We start from the raw sequence: 25,274 nt of genomic DNA, 5'->3' as shown, positions 1-25,274 counted from the left end.
CAATCAGGGAATTCAATGGGTTAGTTGCACAATAATTTCAAACAATTCACAAATAACTCGAAGGAACTTAACCATCTAGCCTACAGATCAAGGTTTACCATTTAACTAGGACAGCAACTAGTTATTCCATCCATGTTCACTTGGTACAATATACTTCAAGCAGTTGTAGGAGCTGTGTCAATTATTGGCTTTCTAATATTTGTTAAAACTAATGCTATCTAGTTTGCCACTTGGATACTGCGGCCTATTAATGTTCACCCATCAGAATAGAAATTGCTTTTTGAATTCATTCACCAAGTCCATCATGCACCACAAACAAATCATTCCCAATGAAGAACCAACCTGAATTGAAATCACTACGTGCTACGAAATTCTAAGCAAATTGGACGGAATCAATAATTGCTTGAAAAAAGGGCGAATTTAAACTATCTGCTGGGGTCAACTAATCCTTATATTCAACCACTGAGTAGCACACCAATTAAAGCATTCACTGGAAACACCAGGAATAGGCTGCCAATAAAGCACGCGGAAAAAGGAGTGTAGATTTTAGGTACACTTCCTCGCATTTACGTATGAATCTTATTATTCAAATGATCTTAGAAAGAAGTCCTAAAATGCAATTGCCAGCAAACAGATGCTAACAGACTTTCTACAGTCAAATAGTTTCCACTGCTACGAAAAAGGATCGATAATTTTACCTTGCAATCCATCTCCTTCCAGCTCCCTTCCAGGATTGCAACGAAGGATAACAAGGAGGGAAGGAATAGATTACTTGGATGAACGTATGAATCTTCTTCCATCTTGTGTACATGAAAAGTTTTGTAGTCCAGGTATTCACTATACGGTCTCCGATTACTGCTGTAAACCCTGAAAACTCTGGGCTGTTTTATGTCTCGTGGAGTAAATCGATCCGGATTGTTGGTCAACAAATGGCTGTTCCTTGGCATCTGTTGGGCAAGTTACGAGGAAAATCTAAAAGAATTCAAATTGAAAATCAAATGATTATTTTTAAAAAAATTTAAGTTGATCGATACTTTCGATGGTGCATTGTACCTCAGTCGGATTTTCTTGTTCATGGAGCGGCTATACTGTCCGGAAAACCGCCCTAGAGAAAACAAATTCCCACCATGACGGAAACGATCGTCGAGGGATTTCTTATTGCCATCTCGGATCTACCGCAAATCTAATTGTTTTAAGATATCATTAGCTGAGAAGTTTTTTGATCAACCCTTTTAGTTTGGATACCTTGGGAATGAAGAGAGCTCCTTGCAGCTCAGCTAAGAAGAAACTTATGAGATATACTTGGCCCGAGTAACGCACTTCTATATTTGCCGGATGGTCCATGCAGTTGGTTCACGTGAGAACCGTCGCCCACTGTTCAGTTGAAATTTGATGAAATTGGAAGTTTCTACCAACGCTGACGTTCAAACTTCTGCAAAATCTTGTCATGAGAAAGCATCGACAAATTAACCGGTTGTAGGTTGCATTAGTGCAATTGTGGTTACGTATTTGTTTTCCAGTATGATTCAACATGGTCATGGTCAAATCGTGTGTGACTGGCTCCCGACTTGGGTCGACCTATAATGTTTAAAGGCAAAAGAATAACCAATCATTTTCAGACAAAGTAATGCGCTACTACGGAAAACAATTATACCCTATTAAGTCAATCTAACGACGGAACTGATGATCGATTACAATTGTACAATATTTATTTATTAACTAATGCGAACGCCGACACCCTGGTTTGAGGCCATTGGAAGCGCAGTCTGTAGACAACAGACAAGTGTCATCAACACCTTTCGCTATTTGATTCTCAGCAAAAACTGCAAGTCTTATTCAAATGCTTACCCTTGGTGTAGCTGTTGATTCCAACCAAAGTCCAGGTCCCCGTCGACGATAGAACAACTACTGGACCGCCGACATCACCCTATAGAATTAAGCAACAGATTGGTTTTAGCACATTGCAATGTGCATTTGACTGTGGAGAGAGAAAGTTCAGTGGTAGACTTACTGTGCATGTGAATTTGCCAGGAGTACTAACACAGATATTTGAGTCTATGACGTATTGTCCAATTGTGGGATCCATCCTACACTCGTCATTACCCGAAATATAAACCTTGGCTTGTTGCAGGAAGGGATTTAAAGCGGCTCTAAATGTAGCCGGCGTTGATTTGATCGATAAATCTTTATTGATGTTGATTTGATCATTTCAAGCGTGATTGCGAACTTTCACCTGATAAACGAAAGACAAAAACTAGGCAAGTTTAAATAAAAAATTAAACTTCAATTAAACTAAACTAACACAGTTGACAGAAGAGAAACAGAAAAAAGTTTCGATATTATTTAAATATCAAGGAAAGAGAGCACATCCGTCGCTGTGTGTGTGTACTACTTGTTGATATTAAACTATAGTATAGTTAATATAACAATTTTAACAATGGAGTCGGGTGGACTCACTGCGGGCGCCGATCCCCCCAGCCAAGCCTTGGATACACGGATCTGAATCTAAGCACAAATAACCCCTCACATACACGCACTTCTCAAGCGGTTGGCCACATGATACACCCGGCGGTGCACGACGCAGACAACATTAGTTTCGGGCGGAAGCCATGCGCACTATGATCACTGAAGGATATTCGACTAGCACCGTACATTGCCAGCTCCCAACTTATATGCAACACATTCTCAATTCAACACGGCGGAGCAAGGCAATTAACCCAATGACTGCGCAAACAAGGGCACCTTGCACTGTCAGAACAGCACCACTTTCCCATCATTCCACATTTCATTTGCCTTTTGCGCTGACTGAGGAATATTGGACCGATCCCAATATCGACGAAAACCGTCCCCCAGCCAACCCTCCCGAGTTCCCTCTCCTGCAACAAGTCACGGGGTCCATGTGACGCCACAGTGGCGCCAACGGGTGTATAACCAACCAACAAAGCTCACCAGGGGGTTCGAACCCTGGTCCCAAAATGCACCACTGCACCTATTCCTAAATGACGCCTTTTCCAATACACCCATTCGAACCCTTGAGATAATTGGAAAAATAAAATGTTTTTAGTTTTAAATTTCAGTGGATGATGACCACACAAAATGGAATCCCGTTATCTTGTTGTATCGATGATTTATGGATAGGCCTACGGGTAAAACTTTAACACACGTCGTGTAAACAATGCGATTAAAAAAATGCGATTAATCTATCAATTTAAAAAGATGTACACAAAAAGTCTAAACTGCTCTGGTAATAGTCGATGTCCGCCGACCCGAATCCTGTTCCAGGCAGTTTGTGCAACCAAGATTTTTTCTTTCCCTAATCTTTATTGAATTTTAATTAAAATTCTTTCAGTTTTTCACTTGAATTCGATTTGTTTGCCCATTCCCAATTGCGTACTTTATTCTGCTGTTAAAATTTTGATGGTCCCATTTCGGCATTTTTAAAAATTAACTCCGCCATTAGATGGCCGCTCGACCCGGATAAATTTTAGTGATTTTTTGTAATTTTTGAAGTGGCAATTAATAAAATTAGAAAATGTAGCTTGATTTAAAGTAACTAGGCCTAATCACAGCAGCCAAAGAATTTTACCGGGGCGAGACGAAGATAACAACAACACACTCCACTTGCTTGTGTCTGAGTAATTCAAGCAAAGGGTACAATGACTTAACTAATGACTTTAATAATCCTAAAGGAGATCGGTATACCAATGGGGAAGACAACTAAGGAAAGAACGCACAGCATTACTAGTGCTTTTAGAATCTTCTCGTAGAGAAAGGGGTGTCTTCTAATCGTGGATAGTACTTCGGAGTCACCGAGTGCAAAATACAAAAGACTGCACCCGAGAAAAATTACAAAAATTCGCAAAATAATTTTTAGACGAGAAGACAAACTACTAACAACCAATTTTCAAAAATTACTTCATCAACAAATGCAAATAAATGAGATTGAATCTCTTACTAAGAACTCACTTGATTGTTGAATTGAGGTACAATGGAGCGTCCAGGCTGGTGAAATAAAAAGAGCACACATAAGTTAACAAACCGCTTATTATTTGTAACTTAGAATTTAAATACTTACATTGATTTTAGGGGAATTCAACAACCGATGAAAGCTCTGGATTCCTGCTTGTTCGTTACTTCATATGGAATTAGAGGCTTCAGAGTTCAAGTAAAACTGGAAGGCGTCATCTTCTGCCTTGAGCAAAGTAAACCCTTTTTGTAGTAGCAGCAGTGCATAAAATGGCATTAAGACAACAATCTGTAATTCATGGTAAAAAAAAAGACACATTAAACAAATTCACCGCTTCAGATAGTAAGGTTTCTACTAACATTAGGTGGCAGACAGAAGCATGACAGATAAATACTAGTTTTCAAGTTCAGTTGCAATGTCCACATTTGGTTTTTTCTTACGTAGACGTGAATTGTTGATTAAGAGTAACAATCAGATAATTATTTCAATTTTAAATCCGAGAATCAGAACTACAAACTGCTTTGTGCTCAAACCTCAAACCATTTCTTTCCTCAAATTTACACACTCACTAACACTAACTAACAGCTGATTCAATAAGGCTTTCCTATTGGACGACGCGCATGGCGCCCTATCACGTGACGAAAAATTAAAGAATTCGTTGATTTTAAGTTTTTAACCCTTCAGTCACGTTATAATCAATATTTCTTCAATATTAAAAAAAGCACTCGATACTTTCTACACCACAATATTGTTTTTCGCAAAAAAAGAAAAACCATAACGATGTGAAAATAGAAAAAAAATGTTTAAACCTTGAACGCTAGGTGGCTTCAAGTTTGATGAATTGAGGAAAAAATTTTAATTGAACTGAAAATTAAATTGAAATGAATAAACTGAATTGAGAAAAAACCGCGAGGATGAGAAATAGAGTAAGCAATGTCTTTCCATAAACCCTTACGCATCGAGTGGTTAATGAGCACCAACAGCTCATAAACACCGTATTATCCCATTAAAATTAAAGAAAAGCCTTCCCCTTTGAACTTTACCCCACCCTCTCTTCGTTTCGTCAAGTCTAAATGACCAATGAGCCCCCTCATTTTCCTATCATTTTGGTGAAATTCACGACAGCAAAGGCGAGCAAGGACTGACTGGGCAATTTACCAGAGACTGAGGAGAAGAAGAAAATGTTGCCAGTCACTCGTCCATTTATTGTGATTCCCTCCTTACGAACAAGCGGCATTCCAATTGGCTTCCGTCCCCTTTTTGATCTGTACTATGGAAAAGGAATGAAAATGAAAGAGAAATATGAAAGAGAATCAGACAATCACCATTCAAAGACTGAAAAGAATCGACAAGTTGACATCCACAAATTCAACTGGCGCTGGCAAAAGAACCGAACCTAAATTGAAATGACTGGCAACGCGACTACTTCCGCATGAGGAAAATCAAAATCGTTTCTACACATACAGGGGAAAATCAAAAAGTAAATTGCACATACCAGTATAGTATGATAATGAACTGCTGGTGTCTCTGCATTCGAATTCGACGGGTTGTCGGTCACTCCAAATGATAAGTGAAGGCGGTTGTTCTGTCCATTGGCCGCCGACATCGCCATGCACGCACCCAGGTAAAACACCACTAAACTGAAAATGGGGTAACAAAAAAAATATGATTTAGTCAAGTAGTTGGGCTAATTCAAAACCTATGAACTATCTGCTCTAAGTAAACAAGGCCACAAACCCCAAGAAAAAAGACCGAAATTAAATCTTGTTCCACAGTGAAATGAAACCACCAACCATTCACAATGGACTCAACGAGTACCAAATCCTATTAGACGATGACGAGAAGGCGAACTTTCAACAACACATTTGAACTGGATAACAGAGCACTATGACATCTCCACAACAAGCACTAGATTGTCACGATATCTCCCTGGATCGTCTGTTCACTTTCCAAGAGAGTCGAATGGTTGCGTCCAGGTCGCCCAAATGCGACGAGAATTTGCGACGGAAGAAAATGTTGAAATGTTGGGACGAGCCAGGCCTCGATTGAATCGAAAGATGATTCGATTGGAATTGAACCTACAAAATAAATAGAAAACACCAGTCATGAAAAACGCAGAAGAAAGCCAAATTTTGGCATCAACAACATAATCTATCATCATTCATTCAAGATGCACTTGTTTTTAATCAGCTGACTGCAACCCTCAAGTCAGACCACTTGACCAGCCAAAGCCGCTATACTGATCAAGTACAGTAGTAAAGTTTGTGTTGCACGACAGTGTAAAAAGTTGTAATTAAAGTTCAAGCCAACCATGCACAACCATTTTGATAGATTTACTTCAATGATTAACAGATCAAGTACATACCACGAAAGGGAGTAACCAAACTGTGAGACTGCAAGTATGCAAAGCTTTCCATTTGTAACTAGAATGCCAGCATCATAATCAACACCTGTTCGGATGAGAAAAAGAAAAGAAAATAATAAACATAAATAGTCGGAAGACTGATGAAAAAATGCCAGCATGACTATAGTGGTCACATCATACTCCAGCATAGATCAAAAAGACAAATCCAAAGGTGACAACACCTGATTTGGACCGATTGATTCTTTCTTCTTCATAGAGGCCCTTCTTTTCCTAAAACTAGTTTCATCACAGAGTCGATTTAAACTGCAGCATCAACACTTTTGCAGATAAAGTTGGGTGTGTACTGTGGAGACACTTGACGTTGACAGTCAGACATTTTGTTTTCGACTAGGCGCTGCTGCCAGATAAATGTTTTCAACTTCGAAACGGCCGACTATTTTAAAAGAAGAGTTATAACTTGAAAGTTGAAAAGAGGAATTTAGAAAGAAGATGATCACGAGTCACGAACAAACTAGTTTTGTAGTTGAGGAAGAGAAAGAGAAGAAAAGACAAAATTAGGCTATGTGCCAATTGGCTAGTCGATATAAACGTCACTCACGAACACGCCGAAAAATAATTCAAAACAACACCTGCAATCGGTTTCAGCTGGATTTCAGCGGAGAGATGTGCAATTCTTTAGTGTTTTTGTTTCGACTCAATCCAGCCCATTTATTAATGATCCCGACAGACGATTTAAAGCCCAGCTGACGAGCTCTGACTGTTTTGCGTTTGCCTCTGTCGAGTCGCCAGGAAAACGAAAAATAAAAGCAACAATAAACAATGCAAGATGAATACGTTATTAAGGACGAGATACAATATTCATATACAGTAATTCGCTCGAGGGCCGATATCGATCCAACCTGTGTCATAGGCTCAATTTCTTTTTTGGACACACGGACCGATGCCGATTTGCTCACTGAGTTCTCCTTCGTCAGCATGGAGGATGTCAGTCGGGCTATCACCGCCTCCCCCACCAAGTCATGTAGTTTGGATCCGATCCCAACCCGCATTCTCAAGAAGGTTTCACTTCTCCTTGTTCCAGCCATCACATCCATCGTTAACCTTTCTCTCCATACCGGTGTATTTCCTCATGTTTTTAAGCATGGCCTGATCACACCTCTTCTAAAGAAGCCGACACTGGACAAAGAGGTCCTTTCCAACTATCGACCCGTCACAAACCTCCTCTTCGTTTCCAAAGTCCTGGAGCGAATTGTCTCAAAACAGCTCGACATTCATTTTTCCACCCACGACATTCTCTCACCTGCTCAGTCTGCGTACCGTCCACATCACTCAACCGAGACTGCACTTTTGGCGCTTCAAAACGATTTGCTTCAAGCCGCGAGCCATGGACATGGCTGTGTGGTTCTCCTCCTTGATCTGAGCGCAGCATTCGACACAATCGATCACGTAATTCTTCTTGACCGACTCTCCGCTCATTGTGGCATTCGAGGAAAGCCCCTGGCGTGGATTTCTTCCTATTTGACGAACAGAACTCAGTCGGTCGTCATCGACGGCGTCGCATCCGAACCGGTCGCGGTAAAATATGGGGTCCCTCAGGGTTCCGTACTGGGGCCAAAACTATACTCCATTTACGTCAACTGCCTGCGCCTTGTGGCGGAAGAGTACGGCGTTAGCATCGAGCAGTACTCGGACGACACTGCTATTTACCTCAAATTTGGATTCTCACGAGACTGTCTCGACCAATTCGACGCACTCAGGATCTTGTCAATGTGTGCTGGCGACTTAATCGACTGGTTTTCATACAACTGGGTCAAACTAAACCCACAAAAGAGCGAATTTCTCTACTTCGCCCCCTCTGAACTCGCCAACAGGCTAATCTCGCTTCCCCTACGTGTCGGTGTTAACCTCCTCGAACCTTTAACATCAGCCAGAGTCCTAGGCGTTCAGCTTAGCTCTGACCTGACAATGGATCGACAGATTTCCGCCATTGTGAGGGCCGCCAACTTCAATCTCTATCGGTTGGGCAAGATAAGAGGTCACCTGACAACCGAAGCCACTAAGATCCTCGTTCACTCCCTTGTCATCACACACCTGGACTATGCCAATTCCTTGTTAGCCGGCCTTCCACAGATGAAACTGAGACCACTCCAATCAGTACAGGACTCTGCTGCCCGTCTTATCTACCGTGGAGCAATATCCACAGAGGTATCAAGATTCCTCCTGCATTGGCTCCCCATTAAATTCAGGGTCCTCTTCAAGATCCTACTCCTCGTCTTCGACTGCCTGCAAGGAACTGCACCAGTCTACCTACGGAAGTGCATTCAACTCCACGTCCCTGGCCATTCCGGCATTCGTAACGGGGCCAGAAGCCTTGGAGTTATGTCTTCAACCACGAGAAGGAGGAAGAGCACCACACCTAAACCGACCTACCAGAAGAGGTCTTTCACAACTTTCGCCCCGCACCACTGGAACAAACTGCCACCGGTGATTCGCTCCACAAACATCAGACTTGAATTCAAGAAACTCCTAAAGACACACCTTTTTACTTTGTCATATCCTGCTTTAACTGCACGTCACTGATTCATAGCTCCCCTTGTATAACCGTCATTTGAACGTATTTTAGTATATGAGAAAATGCGGTATAGAAATTTTAATATACATACATACATACATACAAAAAACGTTTAAACGAGGCTCTTATATGTCGTTAAATTACTATTACCGATTATGGACGATGGCGTCGATCAAAAATGATCAAAAATCGGATCGACCAATGGGAAGGCGCGGAGAGTCGGATCGCCAGCGTGAGACTCGATAAACTAGTTAAATACAATGTTAGACATAATCAATCTCATGTAAATTGGTTGAAATATGTGGGTATAAATGTGTTGACGCCATTCAATCATTGTCGAAACGTTTTCCTCCAACGGGAAAATGTCTACATGGAATGAAATGGTCCGTTTGGCACTTGCTGCTAAAAGAAACGGGTCGGTAGTTGATATAAGCAGCACAATCATCGCAACATGTATTACGTCTATCAAAGAGCTATATTCGCTATATTCTATTCGCTATAGCTATATTCGAGAATTCAAAAAAATGGGCAAAACTAAGAAACTTCCACCGGCTCAGTCCGCTTTCCCCAGCAAAGTTCCCCAGAAAAATCGTTTCGAGAAGCAAAAGCCGACTCATCTGGTTGTGGTACCTATTCCAAAACCAAATCGTCTACTGGCGGCGATATGCAGAAATCCATATTTTCCCCTCTTGCCTGCACTCAAGATAAAGACCATGAAGACGGCGTTCGTTCAATTCCATCTCCTACACCTGTCTCTGTTGGGGTGGCACACGTTTTTATGCTCCAAAGGCAAAGCGACCGCCACCGCCCAGGACATTGATTCACAAGTACTGTTGAAAGTATTTAAGGATGAAAACGTGAAAGACCCGATCGGATTTCTGCCCACTGCGATGTCTGATGCTGACATCCAAAAAGTCATCGACATGCTAAATAACACTGCGCACCTGGATCTAAATTCCATTGACAAGACGGGGATGACTGATCTACCAGCACTCGTCCTTTTGAATCTCAGCGTCAACCAACCAGCTGTAGCAACCGAAATCAAGAGGATTATCAACGAAATGTCGGCCGGGAACCTCGACGGCCTGGTGACCTTCTCTTTCTCATTCACGCCAGCGTTTAGTACTTTAGTTTCGAAAAGGCCTTTGGCCTATCACAAATTGTATACGGGGTTATACTTGAGTACCTAGCAGATGCACTTATGACTCTGTTGTTGTCGAAACTAAATCTGGCCAACATCAGCATTGATGTGTTTGCCAACATGAAGTACATAATGGACCAGGTCAACATCAACCAGGACTACCTCGCCCCTGGAGGCGGCACCAGAGGCGACGCCCAACTCCTCGCGATCGTTTTTGACACTAGAAATGACAATGCACATGATGCATTCATTCGTTCAACTACTGACTGGAAAATACAATTGGATTCCGTTCACGACATCCTGGACGTAATAATCCATCAAGCAGAAGCAGTAGAGGTCAAGAAGATTATTGATCGTCTCGTAACATTAGAAGCGGAAGGAGCTACCGTGACTCAAGAAGATTTCACGTTTTTTGAGTAGAGGATTCAAGGCGTTAGAAAAACTATTGTGGCGTAAGGAGAGTGTCCCCTGGCTGAGTATGGAAATGGTTATGATCCGACCAGCTGGGGGGCTCGCATCTTGTCAAAATAGAGTTCGTCATTATTCTTATGCCGACAGAAGATACAGGAGAGGAGGTTTCTCAACTTTGAGCGGGACAGTGGTTCAACTGGACCATGGTTATACGTCCAGGATCACTGTCTCCGCTCAAAGTCCCTCGAAAATTGGATAATTAAAGTATAGCTCCCAGGGTGAAGTGTAACGCAGTAGCCCTTTTTTTCTTTTCTTTTTGCTTTGTTCTTTTTTCAATTTTTTTTGTGTCTCAAGCGTCACGCTGCGTGATTGTACAGAATACATTTCGTAAAATAAAAATACTCTACTTGTTGTCTCATTCATTGCCGATAATATGTTTTCATGTCATCTGTTTCGGCAGCGATCACAGATTTTAGACACTGTAACAGTTGAACAAATGAATTAAAACTAACTGGGCTGGCTAACCATGCGATAGGATCAAGGTTCGAGTCCCGACTCAGGCAATCTTTTTTTTTAGAAATATTCAAAATTGATTCGTAGGTGTATAGTACTAGGCCCTTCGTTCCCGGAGATACTAAGAGCTGTTAGTGCCCCCATGCCCCAATACTAGTTAGTAGCCTTTAAGTAGACCTCAACAAATTTTGGGTGAGTTGGAAAAATAACTCGAGTCTATTACAGTCAATTAGCGGACGAGAAACAATCGACAGTGCTGGGAGATTCTTCTCATTCGATTATTGACAAGCCTCATTCCAAATGAAAAAAAAAAAAACTTAATGTCACCAATACAAACACCCTTTGGCTAATATGACGAGAGAGACAAAAAAGGGAAATGAAATCGTTGTAGCGGTGCTATAGGTGCTAGAAAGAGCTGATGGTGGATGGCAAAATAACATGCAATTGCAACCCATCTTGAAACGCGTCTCAAATGGCTCTAACTTGTGCTACTCGCTAGACAAAGTGTTACGTCAGTTGAGTGAAAAGAATGGCAAAAAAACCTTCAAGCGTCCAGCACAAAATGACATGCCAACGAAGTACTAAACAAAAACGCAATTTCTCATCATCATGGTAAGAGAGAGAAGAATCTAACGTCAAGAAATCAAGAAAATTCGATTTGAAAAACTTTGTTGTGGTCAAAAAATGGCCATCAATTTGTTCCGGTTGATTCAAATAAAAAACAAACAAAACGTCAACTCGCAAGACAAACATGCTGACTTGAAAAGCTCATCAGCAGTTTCACTTTGGTGCTGGGACAGTCTGCTGAATAACTGTTCGCTCGCTGCCGATCCATAATAAATTGATTGCTGATCATCGGCAAATTAATCGGCTTTTTTAATTGATTTTGGTTTTTCACAGCAAAACGATTCTGATTTAAAATATTCAAATGGCCCATTCAATTAAACGGCAAAAAATGGCAAGACCAGGAGACCGAAAACGTGGGTGATTTGATAGCGTCGACTATATTACGACAACAAAGAAATGGCCAGCAACTTTTCGGAGATTTCGCTATAGCGGGTACAGTACTTTTTTATCAGAGCTGCTCTTTCGAACTATATAGTAGATGACTAGAAGTAAAGAAGAACTGCGTCCTACCTTGAAGCCGGAGACTGGGAATTGACGCTCGACACACCGTCGCAGGTGCCCCGCATTCACACAGCAGAAGAAATCCAGGTGGACGCCAAGACAATAAACGAGGGCGAGTACTGCAGGACATGCTCGTGAATCCATTCACATTTGGAGGAGGAAGATACAGTAGTTGGTCCAATATCCGTCCAAACAGGTTGACCTTCTCATCAAAGTCCAAACAAAATTTGAAAATGAAAAGAAAATGACTCGTTAAATGATGATGAAGGAAAACTGTGGGGAGATGACAAATAAATTAAAAAAATCTATATTTTTCTACTGGTGGACAGTTCAGTCAAATCATTCAAGAATTCCATCACTTTTAGATGAGAAATAAACCCCAAAGAAGCGAATTCCCTTTTTCAAGAAAAACAAAACGAAACTTTGAGTATGTAGAACTGACCTATTGGACACAATTAGGCTGGGCAATGGTTGTTGACAGTTGACAGTTGATGATTCCGGAAGGGAGGCAGGATTACTGCTCCCGGCTCTTGATTCTGAGGCCGCGGAGAAGCGGAAAATAATGAATGAGATATTCAAAAATGCAATCGTCCTCCTCTTGTCATACATTGGTTATACAATCGCCACCTCACCACATCCGCCAAGTCGACCGTCGACGTCACCACTAGAAATGAAAAGACAAACAAGAGCTGTGCATGAAAATTCAAAATTGGCATTTCACACGATCGAATATTCGGCGAAACGACCAAAATGGCCCAGTGGGGTAGAACGATCAGAAAAGAAATAGAGAGTCTGTGCCATCAGAAAGGGATGTCCTCACAGTTGGACACATTCGGCTCAGATCTGATCGAATAACTCGAATCGATTGCAAAATGAAAATCAACGACTTTTCGCTAATTCAATAATTGCACAACTGTGAAAGAGAAAAAGGGTTGGCATAACGAACATTGTGTTCTTGTTAAGAAAATAAATATGTCAAGAGCGTAGATTGGAGTAAAGACCTCATAGCTGTAGCATGAATATACGTAAGAAAGAAAATAGATAACAAATGAAAGAGCAACTAACCCTACTCTTGTTGGCCGTGTAGTGTAACTCGTGTTGACGCTTCCACTGCAACGACTCATTTGAAACGTCCTGCCCCAACGTTCTTCGCTTTTATCCGGAGATTAGAGTTTACTGGAAAAGAAAACAAAGAAAAAATAAAATATTTTGCAAAACTGATTCATGCCCTTATTTGGTGGAAAACAAAACCTGAATTTATTGCTAATGCAAGGTGTCACACAGAGGGCAACGAAGTCGGTTCTTCTTACGTCGGCCAGTGAACTCTCAGGATTCCCCGCGTTGTCGAATTGCGACTTTTTTCGCTGTCGGATCTCAACCTTCACCGTGAGCAGAATGCAAATGACTCGGTGGCTCTCAGTCTGCACTTTCAATTCGGAGGTTGATTGGGTCGGAAGGTCGTAGTGTTTACTTTTCAATTTTCGTTCGAACACAAAACACGTTCGGATCTCAACTCGATCAATTATCACCAACATGTCTCGATGCCTTCGTTTTTTAATCCAATCCAAAAGATGGAAGCGTAATTGGCCGTGAATCGCCATTGGATTCCAGAAAGGGTATGACAGCTGCCAACTGAATGAACAGAAAAACAAATTATCAAATGGAAAATTTAACTATTAGCTATCTATAACAAACTTAAGAAAATTGTGTTCTTGTTCGGCGCAAACCAATTCTATTTATACCTTTCTTTCGCACGAATCCATCACCAAACATGGTAGCTCACTTTGACACTAGGTCCAGGTCATGAGTCAGTTCACCGGAATTCAACAGGGATTTTATAGGCCGCAAAATGTGGGCTGCCAGTTTCGAGGCGGAAGTCGATCCCGATTGAAGCGCGGGTGTCAGTTGAGAGGCAACGGGCTGTTTTTTTTTTAATGGAATTTGTAGAAGAAAAAAAAAACAATGTTTAATTGCAATAAAAGGTTAGACCACGATGGTGGATGCCCATCTACAGACTAAATTATTGCAAAACCCTACAAAAGTTGGACAGAGCTACAGCACAATAATAGTACTGTACAAGTTTTGAAAATTGCCAGAACAAGCTCACGTCTGAAGCATGTTGCAAATGAAAGCTATGCAAGTCATGCCAGTCGTAAGCAGCAAATCAATCAGAAAGCAGTAGCAGCCTACAAAACCTATTGATGAATCCGAGACTGCTGCCGTCTGATAACAGCAAAAGTAGAACTTGCAAATCTTGTTGTTGATGTTGATCGAGTCTGCACACCAAGGGAAAAAAACAAAAGTTGACCACATTGCCAATAAAGTAAGGAGAAAACATCAAGTAAGAGAAAAGGCATCCTACACGAGATGTACTTGTCCATATTGCTGTGCACAAATTCATCAAAAGTATGGATCAGGAAGTCTCATCAATCACACTGCTATTATTATGTGAATTATTTACCTTCTAAATAACTTCAAGTGCCTTGTGTTAACTGTTAAGTAATTCTATTCTATCAAGAAGAGACACGAGACACATGACGAGACGAGAACTGACGAGAAACAGCTGATGAGTTTCATTTCCCGTGCGGCCATTAGCGCCGTTGCCAGATGAAATGTTATTCCCACTCGGCACATCTTCCCGCCCAAATTCAAAACAGAAATCAATGCAGGCAATACGTGAAAACGACGAAAAGGCAAACGAATAAGCCAAATAAACATCTCATTAGATAGAAATAGATAAAAGAATAAATCTATGAGAACATAAATAGCTGAGCATTGCATTGACTGCATGATAGGTTTTTTGGTTTATTTTTAAAACATGCCATTATCGGCTCACTCATTAGTGATGCTAAAAGCACACGTCGATTAAAAAAATACACACAATTTGCATTTTGAAATTTAAACGATTTCAAATTTTGGCGGTTAATTAATGAAAGGAGGAGAGACAGTACCTGAAAGTGTCGTCGACGATGCAACTCCGAGTCCGCCTCTGTGGGTTCTTCTGAATATTCTCATCCGAATTGGCGGATGATTTTTTCTGGAAAGTCAACGTCGTCTGCTGACCGGAACTGGTAACTTTGACGCTCGTCCTCCGCTTGGTCCGCACGCTGACTTCCGGCGTTGAAACGGCAACAATATTCGGCTGCTGTTGGACTGATGTAACAGCTTGAGGCTGAGCGACAACTACGGGTTGAGCCAAGAAAACTTCAGTTGTTCTTCCGGCTGGATTGGCGGCTGAACTAACGGCTGGATTGGCGGATGGATTGGTGCCTGGACTACTGGTGATTCGTTGACGACGGGTGCTGTTTCCTCTTCTTTCGGTTTTGTCGTTTCTTCCGCTTTTTCTTCCGGCCGGATGGATTTCCTAGGTAGATAAAGATTTGATCGCACCAATTGTTATCAGCAGTGGCCCAGTTGTCACTCTCCCGACGCCAGGTGCCTGGACCATAATTGGAATCAACAGCTACCACCAGCCAAGCTACGAGCTACACCATAAGCGTCTGATTCTAAACAATTAGGATAAAATCAAATTACAATTAAAATGAGTTCTTTAAATTTAAAAAAAAAAAAAAAAAAAAAAAATTTAATTTCGAGAGTTCTTGCAACTTGTCGCCTTTTTATTCGATCGTTAAATCGGTTAAATCTTTATTGAATTTGATTTGATCATTTCGAGCGTGATCGCGAAACCTGATAAACGAAAGAGAAAAACTAGGAAAGTTGAAATAACAAATTAAACTTCAATTAAACTAAATTAACATCACAATTTACAGAAAAGAAACAGCAAAAAAGTTGCAATATTATTTTAATATCAAGGAGAGAGAGCACATCCGTCGCTGTGTGTGTGTACTACTTGTACACAAGGTTGTACAACTTTTTATATTCAGTTGAATATAAAAACTATAACATAGCTATTATAACAATTTTAACAATGGAGTTGAGTGGACACACTGGGGTCGCTACTTCCCCAGCCAAGTCGGGATACACGGATCTGAATCTAAGCACAAATAACCCCTCACATACACGCAGTTCACAAGTTGTTGTCCACATGATACACCGGGCGGTGTATGACATGGACAACATTGTTGGATTCCAGCGGAAACAATGCGCATATGATCACTGAAGGATATCCGACTAGCCCGTATAGAGCGCAGCACCAACTTATATGCAACACATTCTCAATTCAACACGGCGGAGCAAGGCAATTAACCCAATGACTGATGTAGATAGTTTTTAATTTCAGTGTATGATCACTAGACATGAAATTTCGATACAAATTAACTTTTAACACACGTCATGAAAGAAATTCGATAAATTAAAAAAAGATGCGCATGAAAGGCCCAAACTGTTCCGCCGATCCGGATCAGTTTCTGCGACAGTTTATTGATTTCGTACGCTATTTCTTCTTTCATTTCCCTTGAATTCGATTTGTTTGTACCTTTTCTTTATTCTGCTGTTAAAATTTTCATGGTCCAATTCCGGCATAAAAAAATAATAAACTCCGTCATTAAATGGACCAGATAAAATTACTTATCGAACATGACTTTATAGTAGTAATAGTAATAACACATTCATCAGTTTCCAATGGATAACAACAAGTTTAAGATGGGCTGGATGCTTACGTCACAACAACTGACGTCTGTGGCGAGTGACGTCAGTACGCGCGTGGATCTGCCCTCTTATACAAAACACTTATTGAATGAATAAAAATTGAATAATATGCAGCTGAGCTTATTCAATTTACGTCAAGACATAACCAATTTTTAACTGTTCTTTGCGCCAGCGTAAAACGCACATCAATTGCCCTTTCAGCTCATTACTATACACAAATATGACGACGGGAATGAAAAATTGAAGTGGGCGGTGTATTAGATGGTCGGTCCCGACTGAGCTAGACGGTGAAGAGCCGGCGACCCTCTCGGAAACAAGAGTCTCATATTCAATGGCCAATTTTTCAAATCAAAAGGTGGTGAATTTTAACTTTCCTGGCTATTAATGAATAGAATGATTACGTAATATTACTATGTCAAGCTCAAGCATTCCTACGTGCGTCAATATCCCTGAGGGCAGAGCACGATCGAAAAAGCCGCTTCGATCCGCTTTGATCCTACTCTTACCAACACTATATGTTGAAATGTCAGCTGTTTGGGTGTGGCAAGTCACCTGAGAAATTAATATCAATAGTGTAACTAACAAACTAAGGTGTGTTTTTTTTCACTTCCAGTTGTAAATCAAATTTCTTTACATTAAGACACAAGGCAGTCGCCACTTTTACTACCCTGTCAAAAGGTAAATCAAATCATTAATTTCTGTCGTTCCATCACTCTGATCCGATTATTTGTTGGTGTCATTCCAAATAGGAATTTAAGAATAACCAGAAACAAAAACAAATCAAATTTGGATCATAACAAGGCGAAGAAATGTCGAAATTGGGTGCTGCATCGGACCTTGCCAAACGGAACTATTTCACTAACCAATTGCTGTATGTCCAACACGTCGATAAAGAAAAAGACACGGCCAGTACAATCTCCGAGCAATCCCTCCGAGAATTGGTGGAAAACCACGAGGTATATTCCGACTCTCATTTTGCAAACTACGAGAAGAGTTCAAAAGCAAATGTGGGCATTCTGAAATCTTACTTGCAAGATTGGATCACCTACGCCGTGGTCTTCTCCAATTCACTTTCAGCAATTCCATTTAAATCGGATGTCACAACTCACGCCTTTGTCGTGTTTCAAACGGAGAACTCAAAGACGAATGAAAAAATGTGCTATTCCATCGAAAAGAACGGGCAGTACATAGTTCTGCAGCAATCGACAAACGAAAATGACGTCACCGTGAAATTATACGACCCTGAAAAGAAGGAACACGTTCAAAGACTTGGACCGGTAAAATCAAAAAGATTTGCTTCAGGCAATAACAAGCACCTTAAATGTTTATTGCGAGCCATTTCGAAAACCAATCAGCTCAGCACCGACTATCATTTCCTGTTTGCCAACTGCCAACACTTTGCTTCATTTGTCATTGAAAAGGCAAGTTTTGGGGGAAACAAGTGGTCGACGTGGATAAGTGCATGGAGAAATAAGAAAATCAAGCCCGAATTCGAAGCGGATAGACCTACACTCAAATACAATGGAAGAAAAGACGCCAAATTTGCCTTTTACAAAGCCATGGCAGAGGGAAGGAAACAGGACTTTGAAGAACTTGCCGGTAAGCTGACAGGCGAATCTTTGAACAGCGTCGACTCCCAAGGCTACACGTTACTCGAATGGGCCACCGTTTTCTCCACATCCGATTGGCCAATCGACCAGTTTTTAAAGGAAAAAGGCGCCGAAATTCAAACAGACGAAGGAAAGTTTCGGCGCAATGTGTTTTTCATCGCCCTGCAATATCTTCCTTTGAATAAAGAATCTCGGTACTTGTCGTTTGACGGGATTAATATTCACGGCGTGAACCAAACGGGCGACTCGGCATTGCACTTGGCTTTAACCGGAGAAAAATGGGACGTGGCCGAGAGAATTCTTGATCAATTTCCAGATTACGACGTCAACGTCACCAATTCTTCGGGGCATTCACCATTTGATCTTGCTGTTCAACTTGACTGCACAATGATGTTGATGAAAAAGATTTTAGCTCAAACGAGTTCGGAAAACATCAACAAATCCAACAAATTCGGAGAAACTGCTCTTCATCTTGCAATTATGTACAAGTCACAAAATGCGCTAAAGGAACTGCTCAAACGAGATGACGTGGTCGTCAACCTAAATGATAACGAAAAACCAACGGCACTTCACTACGCTTCTTGGTATGATATGACAATTGATTTATTCAAGAATATTCTAGAAAAAACCACCGATGTCAATGAACAAGAGGAATTTGGAAATACTGCTCTACATTTAGCAATTTTGTCCAAGACCCCAACTGCGACCAAGGAACTGCTGAGACACAAGGGCGTGGACGTGAACCTCAAAAATGACGACAACCAAACGACACTTTACTACGCTTCTGTGTGGAAAAATATTCCAATTGATTTGTTCAAAATAATTCTAGAAAAATCAACCGATGTTAACGCACAAGACAAAAAACACGGATGGACTGCTCTTCATCTTGCAATTGCGTTCGAGTCAGAAAATGCGGTTAAGAAACTGCTCAAACACAAGGACGTGGACGTCAACCTCAAAGACAGCAAAAACGTAACAGCACTTCATTTCGCTGCTGGGTGGGAGGATATGCCAATTGAATTGTTCAGATTAATCCTAGGAAAATCAACTAATGTTAACGCAAAAGACGAGAATGGAAACACTGCTCTACAATGGGCAATAGTAAAAAAATGTGAAGCTATGATTAAAGAACTTGTCAACCACAAGGACGTGGACGTGAATCTCAAAAATAACCAAAACCAAACAGCACTACATTCGGCTGCTCGGCGGAAGAACATTCCAATTCATTTGTTCACAAAAATTCTAGGAAAAACCACAAATGTTAATGCACAAGACGAATTTGAACGCACCGCTCTTCACTGGGTAATGATGGACAAGTACGAAAGTGCCGTTAAGGAACTGCTCAAACGCAAGGACGTGGACGTGAATCTCAAAGATAACGAAAACCAAACGGCACTCTATTTAGCTTGCGCGTGGAAAAATTTTCCAATTGATTTGTTCAAAGTAATTCTAGAAAAATCAACGGATGTCAACGCACAAGACAAACACGGATGGACTGCTCTTCATCTTGCAATTGGGTTTGCAAAGTCAGAAACTATGGTTAAGGAACTGCTCACACACAAGGACGTGGGCGTGGACGCACAAGACAAAAATGGTTGCACTGCTCTCCACTTTGCAATTGTTTCCGAGTCAAAATATGTGGTAGAGGAACTGCTCAAACGCAAGGACGTGGACGTCAACGTCAAAGATAGAAACAACTACACAGCATTCGATTATTGCAGAGCGTGGAAAAACATTCCATTGTATCTTTTCATCATCATTAAAGATAAAGCAACTGCTGATATTCAAGCACAAAACGAAGACACATAAAAATTCCTTATTTCCTGTATAGAAAATAATATGAAATAACTTTTGTAAATGAGAGCAATGATGAGCATTGCATTTACTTTCCCCTTTTCTCCTATATTTAGTATTCACACAGCACACTTAGCATTAATTTAATTTGTTTTAAAACTTGTCGTAATCAGCTAATTGTTGAAACAAATTAAATACACACGAATTCCAATCAGCAATCAGAATAATACATTCATTTTTCAATACAAGATAGAAATTGCGCTTGGCAATCGCAGTTTTGGAAGAAAAAGAATTGCAAGAAAACGAGCTCGATATCGCCACTGAGAAAACAACGGCAGCAAACAACGTCGACTTCATTAGGTGACGATTTAGCGGGACAGTATTAAACCTGCCAAAGACTTTTACGGGACGCTATTGCAGGTTGGACGTCACGGTACTAGGAACAAGAAGAAACTGAGGCTCGAACGGTTGATTATAAAGTTAGTCTTTTACACATATCTCAACTGCGTTTTTGTTTAGGCTACGGTGTGGCTAAAAGTTCCCCATGCATTATCTACCAATGCCAGCGTGGCCTTAAATCGTCTAATTTAGTCAGAAACTCAGAAACCTATAACAAACTCAGAAACAATAACACGACGCAGTCTGACACATCACGGACATTTGGAGTCATATTTCCATCTCCACCCCCTAAAAAATGGGATTCGACTTTGAATGAGCTGCAAAAATACACGGATCAATCATCGTTGAGATCGAATTAAAAAGTGGCATTGCATCGGGCCAGATGAAAACACAGTCGAATTAATGTCAAACAAATGGCCATGGCTGACAGTAAAATAGCTAAAGTATGAGCTGAGAATATGGCTAAGCACTCTCATATTTCTAATCATCGAGATTATCAAACGGCAATAATAATAAATGGAATTTTTAAAGATGCAGTAGGGCTATTTGTGGCAAACATTCTTTGCTCTAAGACGACAGATTAGGATTATTCAATACTATCAAGAGGCCGAAAAGGCCCAAGTGGAGGTATGTGAATGCGTATAAAGAGAAGTTAGGTTTGGGGGCTGGCGTCGGATTGCTGATGGGATTGAGGACGTGGAGGAAAAGGGGAAGCACATTGATGGATGGGGAAAATGCTGTTGTACTAGTCCTTGAGCGTCAATTGATCGTCATCGGCCAATCGATGGCCGACAATCCAGCGCTGGAATTCCACTTTGACTTAAACATACTCTTTCGTTAATAGAACCCAGTTTGAATTAAGAGAAATAGAAAAATAAAATTGGGAGCGAAGAAATCAAGAGTTGCCATGCTGAAGGGAAAAGTCTTTTCCGTGGGGTGTCTACTAATCAACTGGCGCTGCCTGCTACTGTTTTGATCAGACCAAAAATCAATTGTACGAGTAACATAAGCAAAAAGCCGAGGAGAAAAGCAGAGTGACAATGTTCACTAACGCACATTGAATGCTCGTTCAAAAGATCCCTAACAAGTACTATTTTTAAAAAATTGAGGAAAAGAATCGAAAATGAATGAAATTCAGTTGCCCAATCCACACCTTTAGTCCAACCAGAGCAAAAGTATTACGACGCCAAGTGTGAATTTCCATAACGTTAACACACTGTAAAAAAATAAAAAAATTCGGTGATGTCGAGCGCCAAAATTAATTCGATTTCAGCGGAATGACCCAACATGACAACACGACGAGGACGAGACGACGATCACATTTTTCGTAAAATCATAATTAATATCGTAAAACATCCCGCCAAAATTTAAAATGAAAAATAATTTGGCATCCGTGAAAATGTGAACATGTCATTAGCTCCGTTGCAGTTAATTCGCCCATTAAGGGCGAATTTGTTGTAATAAACATTTAGAGACTAGAGAGACATGCATTCTGACTTTTTTGTGTACACCAAATAATTTCAGACAATCAAACTGGTACCTTTTCTTTTATTTTTGGTCCTAGTCGTGGTCAACTTGCACTCTCCAAATTCCAAATCTAAAAGGCAATGAATCCCTTTTCACGCCTTTTCACGTTACATAATAATAACACGATTGCCCTACGTTCATAACGTTCGCTGTGAATAAACGACAGGATATGCTGCCGGATGCCCAACCGAAACAACCAGGATATAAGGAGCGCGGCACAGCAGCGGAGTCAATCGGACTTCCTTTGGTCGTGATTATCACTACACAGTGTGCACAGACAATACAGCGCGCTCCCCTAGAATAATTGTGATGAATCCAGCAGCTACAAAAATCTAAAAGTTGAATTTAGCTGACAAAATGCATGATCTATACAGATGTTGTGCGATGTTCTCACTTTGAGGGCTCAGCTATAAACGATAAACGGAGAACATATTCAAAAAAACGAGAGTCGTATCATTCTCATGAAGGAAAGAAACACAAGACTTGTTGACAATCCCTATATAGTGACTTTTATAAAGAACACATTCATATTAGTTTCCAATGGATAACAACAAGTTTATAGTGGGCTGGATGTTTACGTCACAACAGCTGACGTCTGTGGCGAGTGACGTCATGTCAGGATCTGCTCTAAAATACAAAACACACGGCGAATAAATAAAAATAAATAATATGCAGCTGATCCTATTCAAAAATATCAACAACTTTAAACTGTTCCTTGCGTCAGCGTGGAACGCCCATAGCAATTGCCGTATCTGCTTATTACTACACATCCAAATATAACAAGGGAATGAAGGTTTATTTGGGACGTGGGCGGTGTAGATGGTCGGTCCCGACTGAGCTAGACGCGGTGAAGAGCCGGCGACCCTCTCGGAAACAAGAGTCTCATATTCAATGGCCAATTTTTCAAATCAAAAGGTGGTGAATTTTAACTTTCCTGGCTAATAATGCATAGAATGATTACGTAATATTACTATGTCAAGCTCAAGCATTCCTACGTGCGTCAATGGAATATCCCTGAGGGCGTAGCACGAGCGAAAAAGCCGCTTCGATCCTACTCTTACAAACACTATACTATGTAGAAATGTCAGCTGTTTGGGTGTGGCAAGCTTCAGAAAATATCAAAAGTGCAACTAAGAACTAACTAACTAAGATGTTTTTCATTGCTATGTTGTAAATCTTTCTTCATCAGACACTTTAAGGCAGTGGTAAATCAAATTGTTTATTTATTTCTGTTGTTTCATCACTCTGATCCGATTATTTGTTGGTGTCATTTAATAGGAATTTTTTCTATTTTTTCACTTCTAGTTGTAAATCAAATTTCTTTACATTAAGACACAAGGCAGTCACCACTTTTACTATCTTGTCAAGAGGTAAATCAAATCATTACTAATTTCTGTTGTTCCATCACTTAAATCCGATTATTTGTTGGAGTCATTCCATATAGGAATTTAAGAATAACCAGAAATAAAAACAGATCAACTTTGTCCGGCTTTGTCATTCCAAGCCGAAGAAATGTCGAGATCAGGTGCATCCGACCTGGCCAAAGGGAAAAAGTTCACTAACCAATTGCTGTACGTCCAACACGTCAATATAAAGAAAAGGACACGGCCAGTACAATCTCCGAGCAATCCCTTCACGAATATTTACTGAACAACAGCAAAACATTTTCAGACTCTCGTTTTTCAGAGTACTTGGGAAATCCTGAAGCAAATGTCGACATTCTGAAATCATCTTTACAAGATGAGAAAGTTGCCACCGCACAGGTCTTCACCAATCCACTTCCAATCTCTCTTAAATTGGACGTCGCGTGTCACGCTTTCGTCTTTTTCGTGACTTGGAACTTAAAAACGAACAATGTGATGTGCTATTCCATGGAAAAGAACGGGCAGTACATAGTTCTGCAGCAATCGCCAGTCAAAGAAGACGTCATGTATAAATTATATGACCCTGAAAAGAAGATACTTGTCAAAAGACTTGGGCCGGTGAAACGAGAAAGTTTTGCTAGAGGCAATGGAAAGGAACTTGAATATTTAATACGAGCCATTTGGAAAACCAATCAGCTAACTACCAAATATAACCTTCTGTTTTCAAACTGCCAACACTTTGCTGAATTTGTCTTTAAACAGGCAAGTTATGGGGAAAAGAAGTGGTCGACGTGGATTAGTCGACGATTTGGATTGAGAAATAAGAATAGCCAAACCGTAATCGAAGCGAATACACTCAACCACAATAGAAGAAAAAACGCCAAATTTGTCTATTACAAAGCCATGGCAGAGGGAAGGAGACAGGACTTTGAAGAACTTGCGAAAAATAACTTGACCACGGAAATATTAAACAACGTCGACTTCCAAGGCTACACGCTGCTCGAATGGGCCACCGTTTTCTCCACATCCGATTGGCCAATCGACCAGTCCTTAAGAGAAAAAGGAGCCAAAATTCAAACAGACGACGAAGGATTATTTCGGCGCAATGTGTTTTTCATCGCCCTGCAGTATCTTCCTTCGAAAAAAGAATCTCGGTACTTGTCGTTTGAAGGAATTGATATTCGTGGCGTGAACAGTACGTGCGACTCGGCACTGCACTTGGCTTTGTACGGAGAAAAATGGGACGTGGCCGAGAAAATTCTTGATCAATTTCCAGATTACAACGTCATCGGCACCAATTCTAAGGGGTGCACAGCGCTTCATCTAGCTGTTCACCCTAAATGTAAAATGGTCTTAATCAAAAAGATTTTAGCTCGAATGAATTCGGAAAGCGTTAACGCAAAAAACGGATATGGATGGACTGCTCTTCTTTATGCAATTATGTACAAGTACGAAAGTGCTGTTAAGGAACTGCTCAAACGAGATGACGTGGACGTGAATCTCAAAAACAAATACAACGAAACAACACTCCATTACGCTTTTTTGTGGAAAAAAATGTCAATTGATTTGTTCACAAAAATCTTAGAAAAATCAACCGATGTTAACGCCCAAGACGAAGGTGGACACACTGCTCTTCACGGTGCAATTGGTGAAGAGAACGAAACTGTGGTAGGAGAACTGCTCAAACGAAAGGACGTGGACGTGAACCTCAAAAATTACAAAAACCAAACGGCACTGCATTTCGCTGCAAAGTGGGTGGACATTCCAAATGATTTGTTCAAATTAATTCGATGCAATTTGACCGATGTTGTTAACGCACAAGACAGACATGGGTACACCGCGCTCCACGTGGCAATTATTAAAAAGTCAGAAACT

At 40.7% G+C, this 25,274-nt stretch overlaps 2 protein-coding genes and 2 long non-coding RNA genes across 4 annotated transcripts in view; 2 read left to right on the top strand and 2 right to left on the bottom strand.

Moving 5' to 3' along the window:
- Nucleotides 1-1,743: 1,743 nt before the first annotated feature.
- On the bottom strand, nt 1,744-13,269 carry LOC124338369. The gene is made up of 15 exons (XR_006917732.1): nt 13,163-13,269; nt 12,540-12,761; nt 12,107-12,299; nt 9,055-9,151; nt 6,962-7,106; nt 6,554-6,765; nt 6,333-6,417; nt 5,705-6,045; nt 5,463-5,607; nt 5,126-5,237; nt 4,076-4,255; nt 3,967-4,002; nt 2,012-2,254; nt 1,849-1,927; nt 1,744-1,766 (listed from the first exon to the last, which is right to left on the bottom strand). It is a non-coding gene; the product is annotated as an uncharacterized LOC124338369 (long non-coding RNA).
- Nucleotides 13,270-13,550: 281 nt separating this feature from the next.
- On the bottom strand, nt 13,551-14,037 carry LOC124338380. Its single transcript, XR_006917759.1, has 2 exons — nt 13,840-14,037; nt 13,551-13,729 (listed from the first exon to the last, which is right to left on the bottom strand). It is a non-coding gene; the product is annotated as an uncharacterized LOC124338380 (long non-coding RNA).
- A 3,166-nt stretch (nt 14,038-17,203) lies between these two features.
- LOC124337790 (serine/threonine-protein phosphatase 6 regulatory ankyrin repeat subunit B-like) overlaps nt 17,204-25,274 on the top strand; it is a 14,914-nt gene continuing 6,843 nt past the window's right edge. Inside the window, exons 1-3 of the mRNA XM_046791811.1 lie at nt 17,204-17,383; nt 17,455-17,621; nt 23,654-24,198. Coding sequence (XP_046647767.1) covers nt 17,515-17,621; nt 23,654-24,198 — 652 coding nt within the window. The 5' untranslated portion in view covers nt 17,204-17,383; nt 17,455-17,514. The remainder of the gene's footprint in view (nt 17,384-17,454; nt 17,622-23,653; nt 24,199-25,274) is intronic.
- LOC124337789 overlaps nt 22,960-25,274 on the top strand; it is a 22,549-nt gene continuing 20,234 nt past the window's right edge. The window contains exons 1-2 of the mRNA XM_046791810.1: nt 22,960-23,240; nt 23,341-23,515. The gene's annotated coding sequence lies outside the window, so the exon portion shown is untranslated. The remainder of the gene's footprint in view (nt 23,241-23,340; nt 23,516-25,274) is intronic.

Source organism: Daphnia pulicaria, chromosome 4 (assembly GCF_021234035.1).
Source record: "Daphnia pulicaria isolate SC F1-1A chromosome 4, SC_F0-13Bv2, whole genome shotgun sequence".
Taxonomy (NCBI): domain Eukaryota; kingdom Metazoa; phylum Arthropoda; class Branchiopoda; order Diplostraca; family Daphniidae; genus Daphnia; species Daphnia pulicaria.
This window is presented reverse-complemented; position numbering and strand designations above follow the sequence as displayed.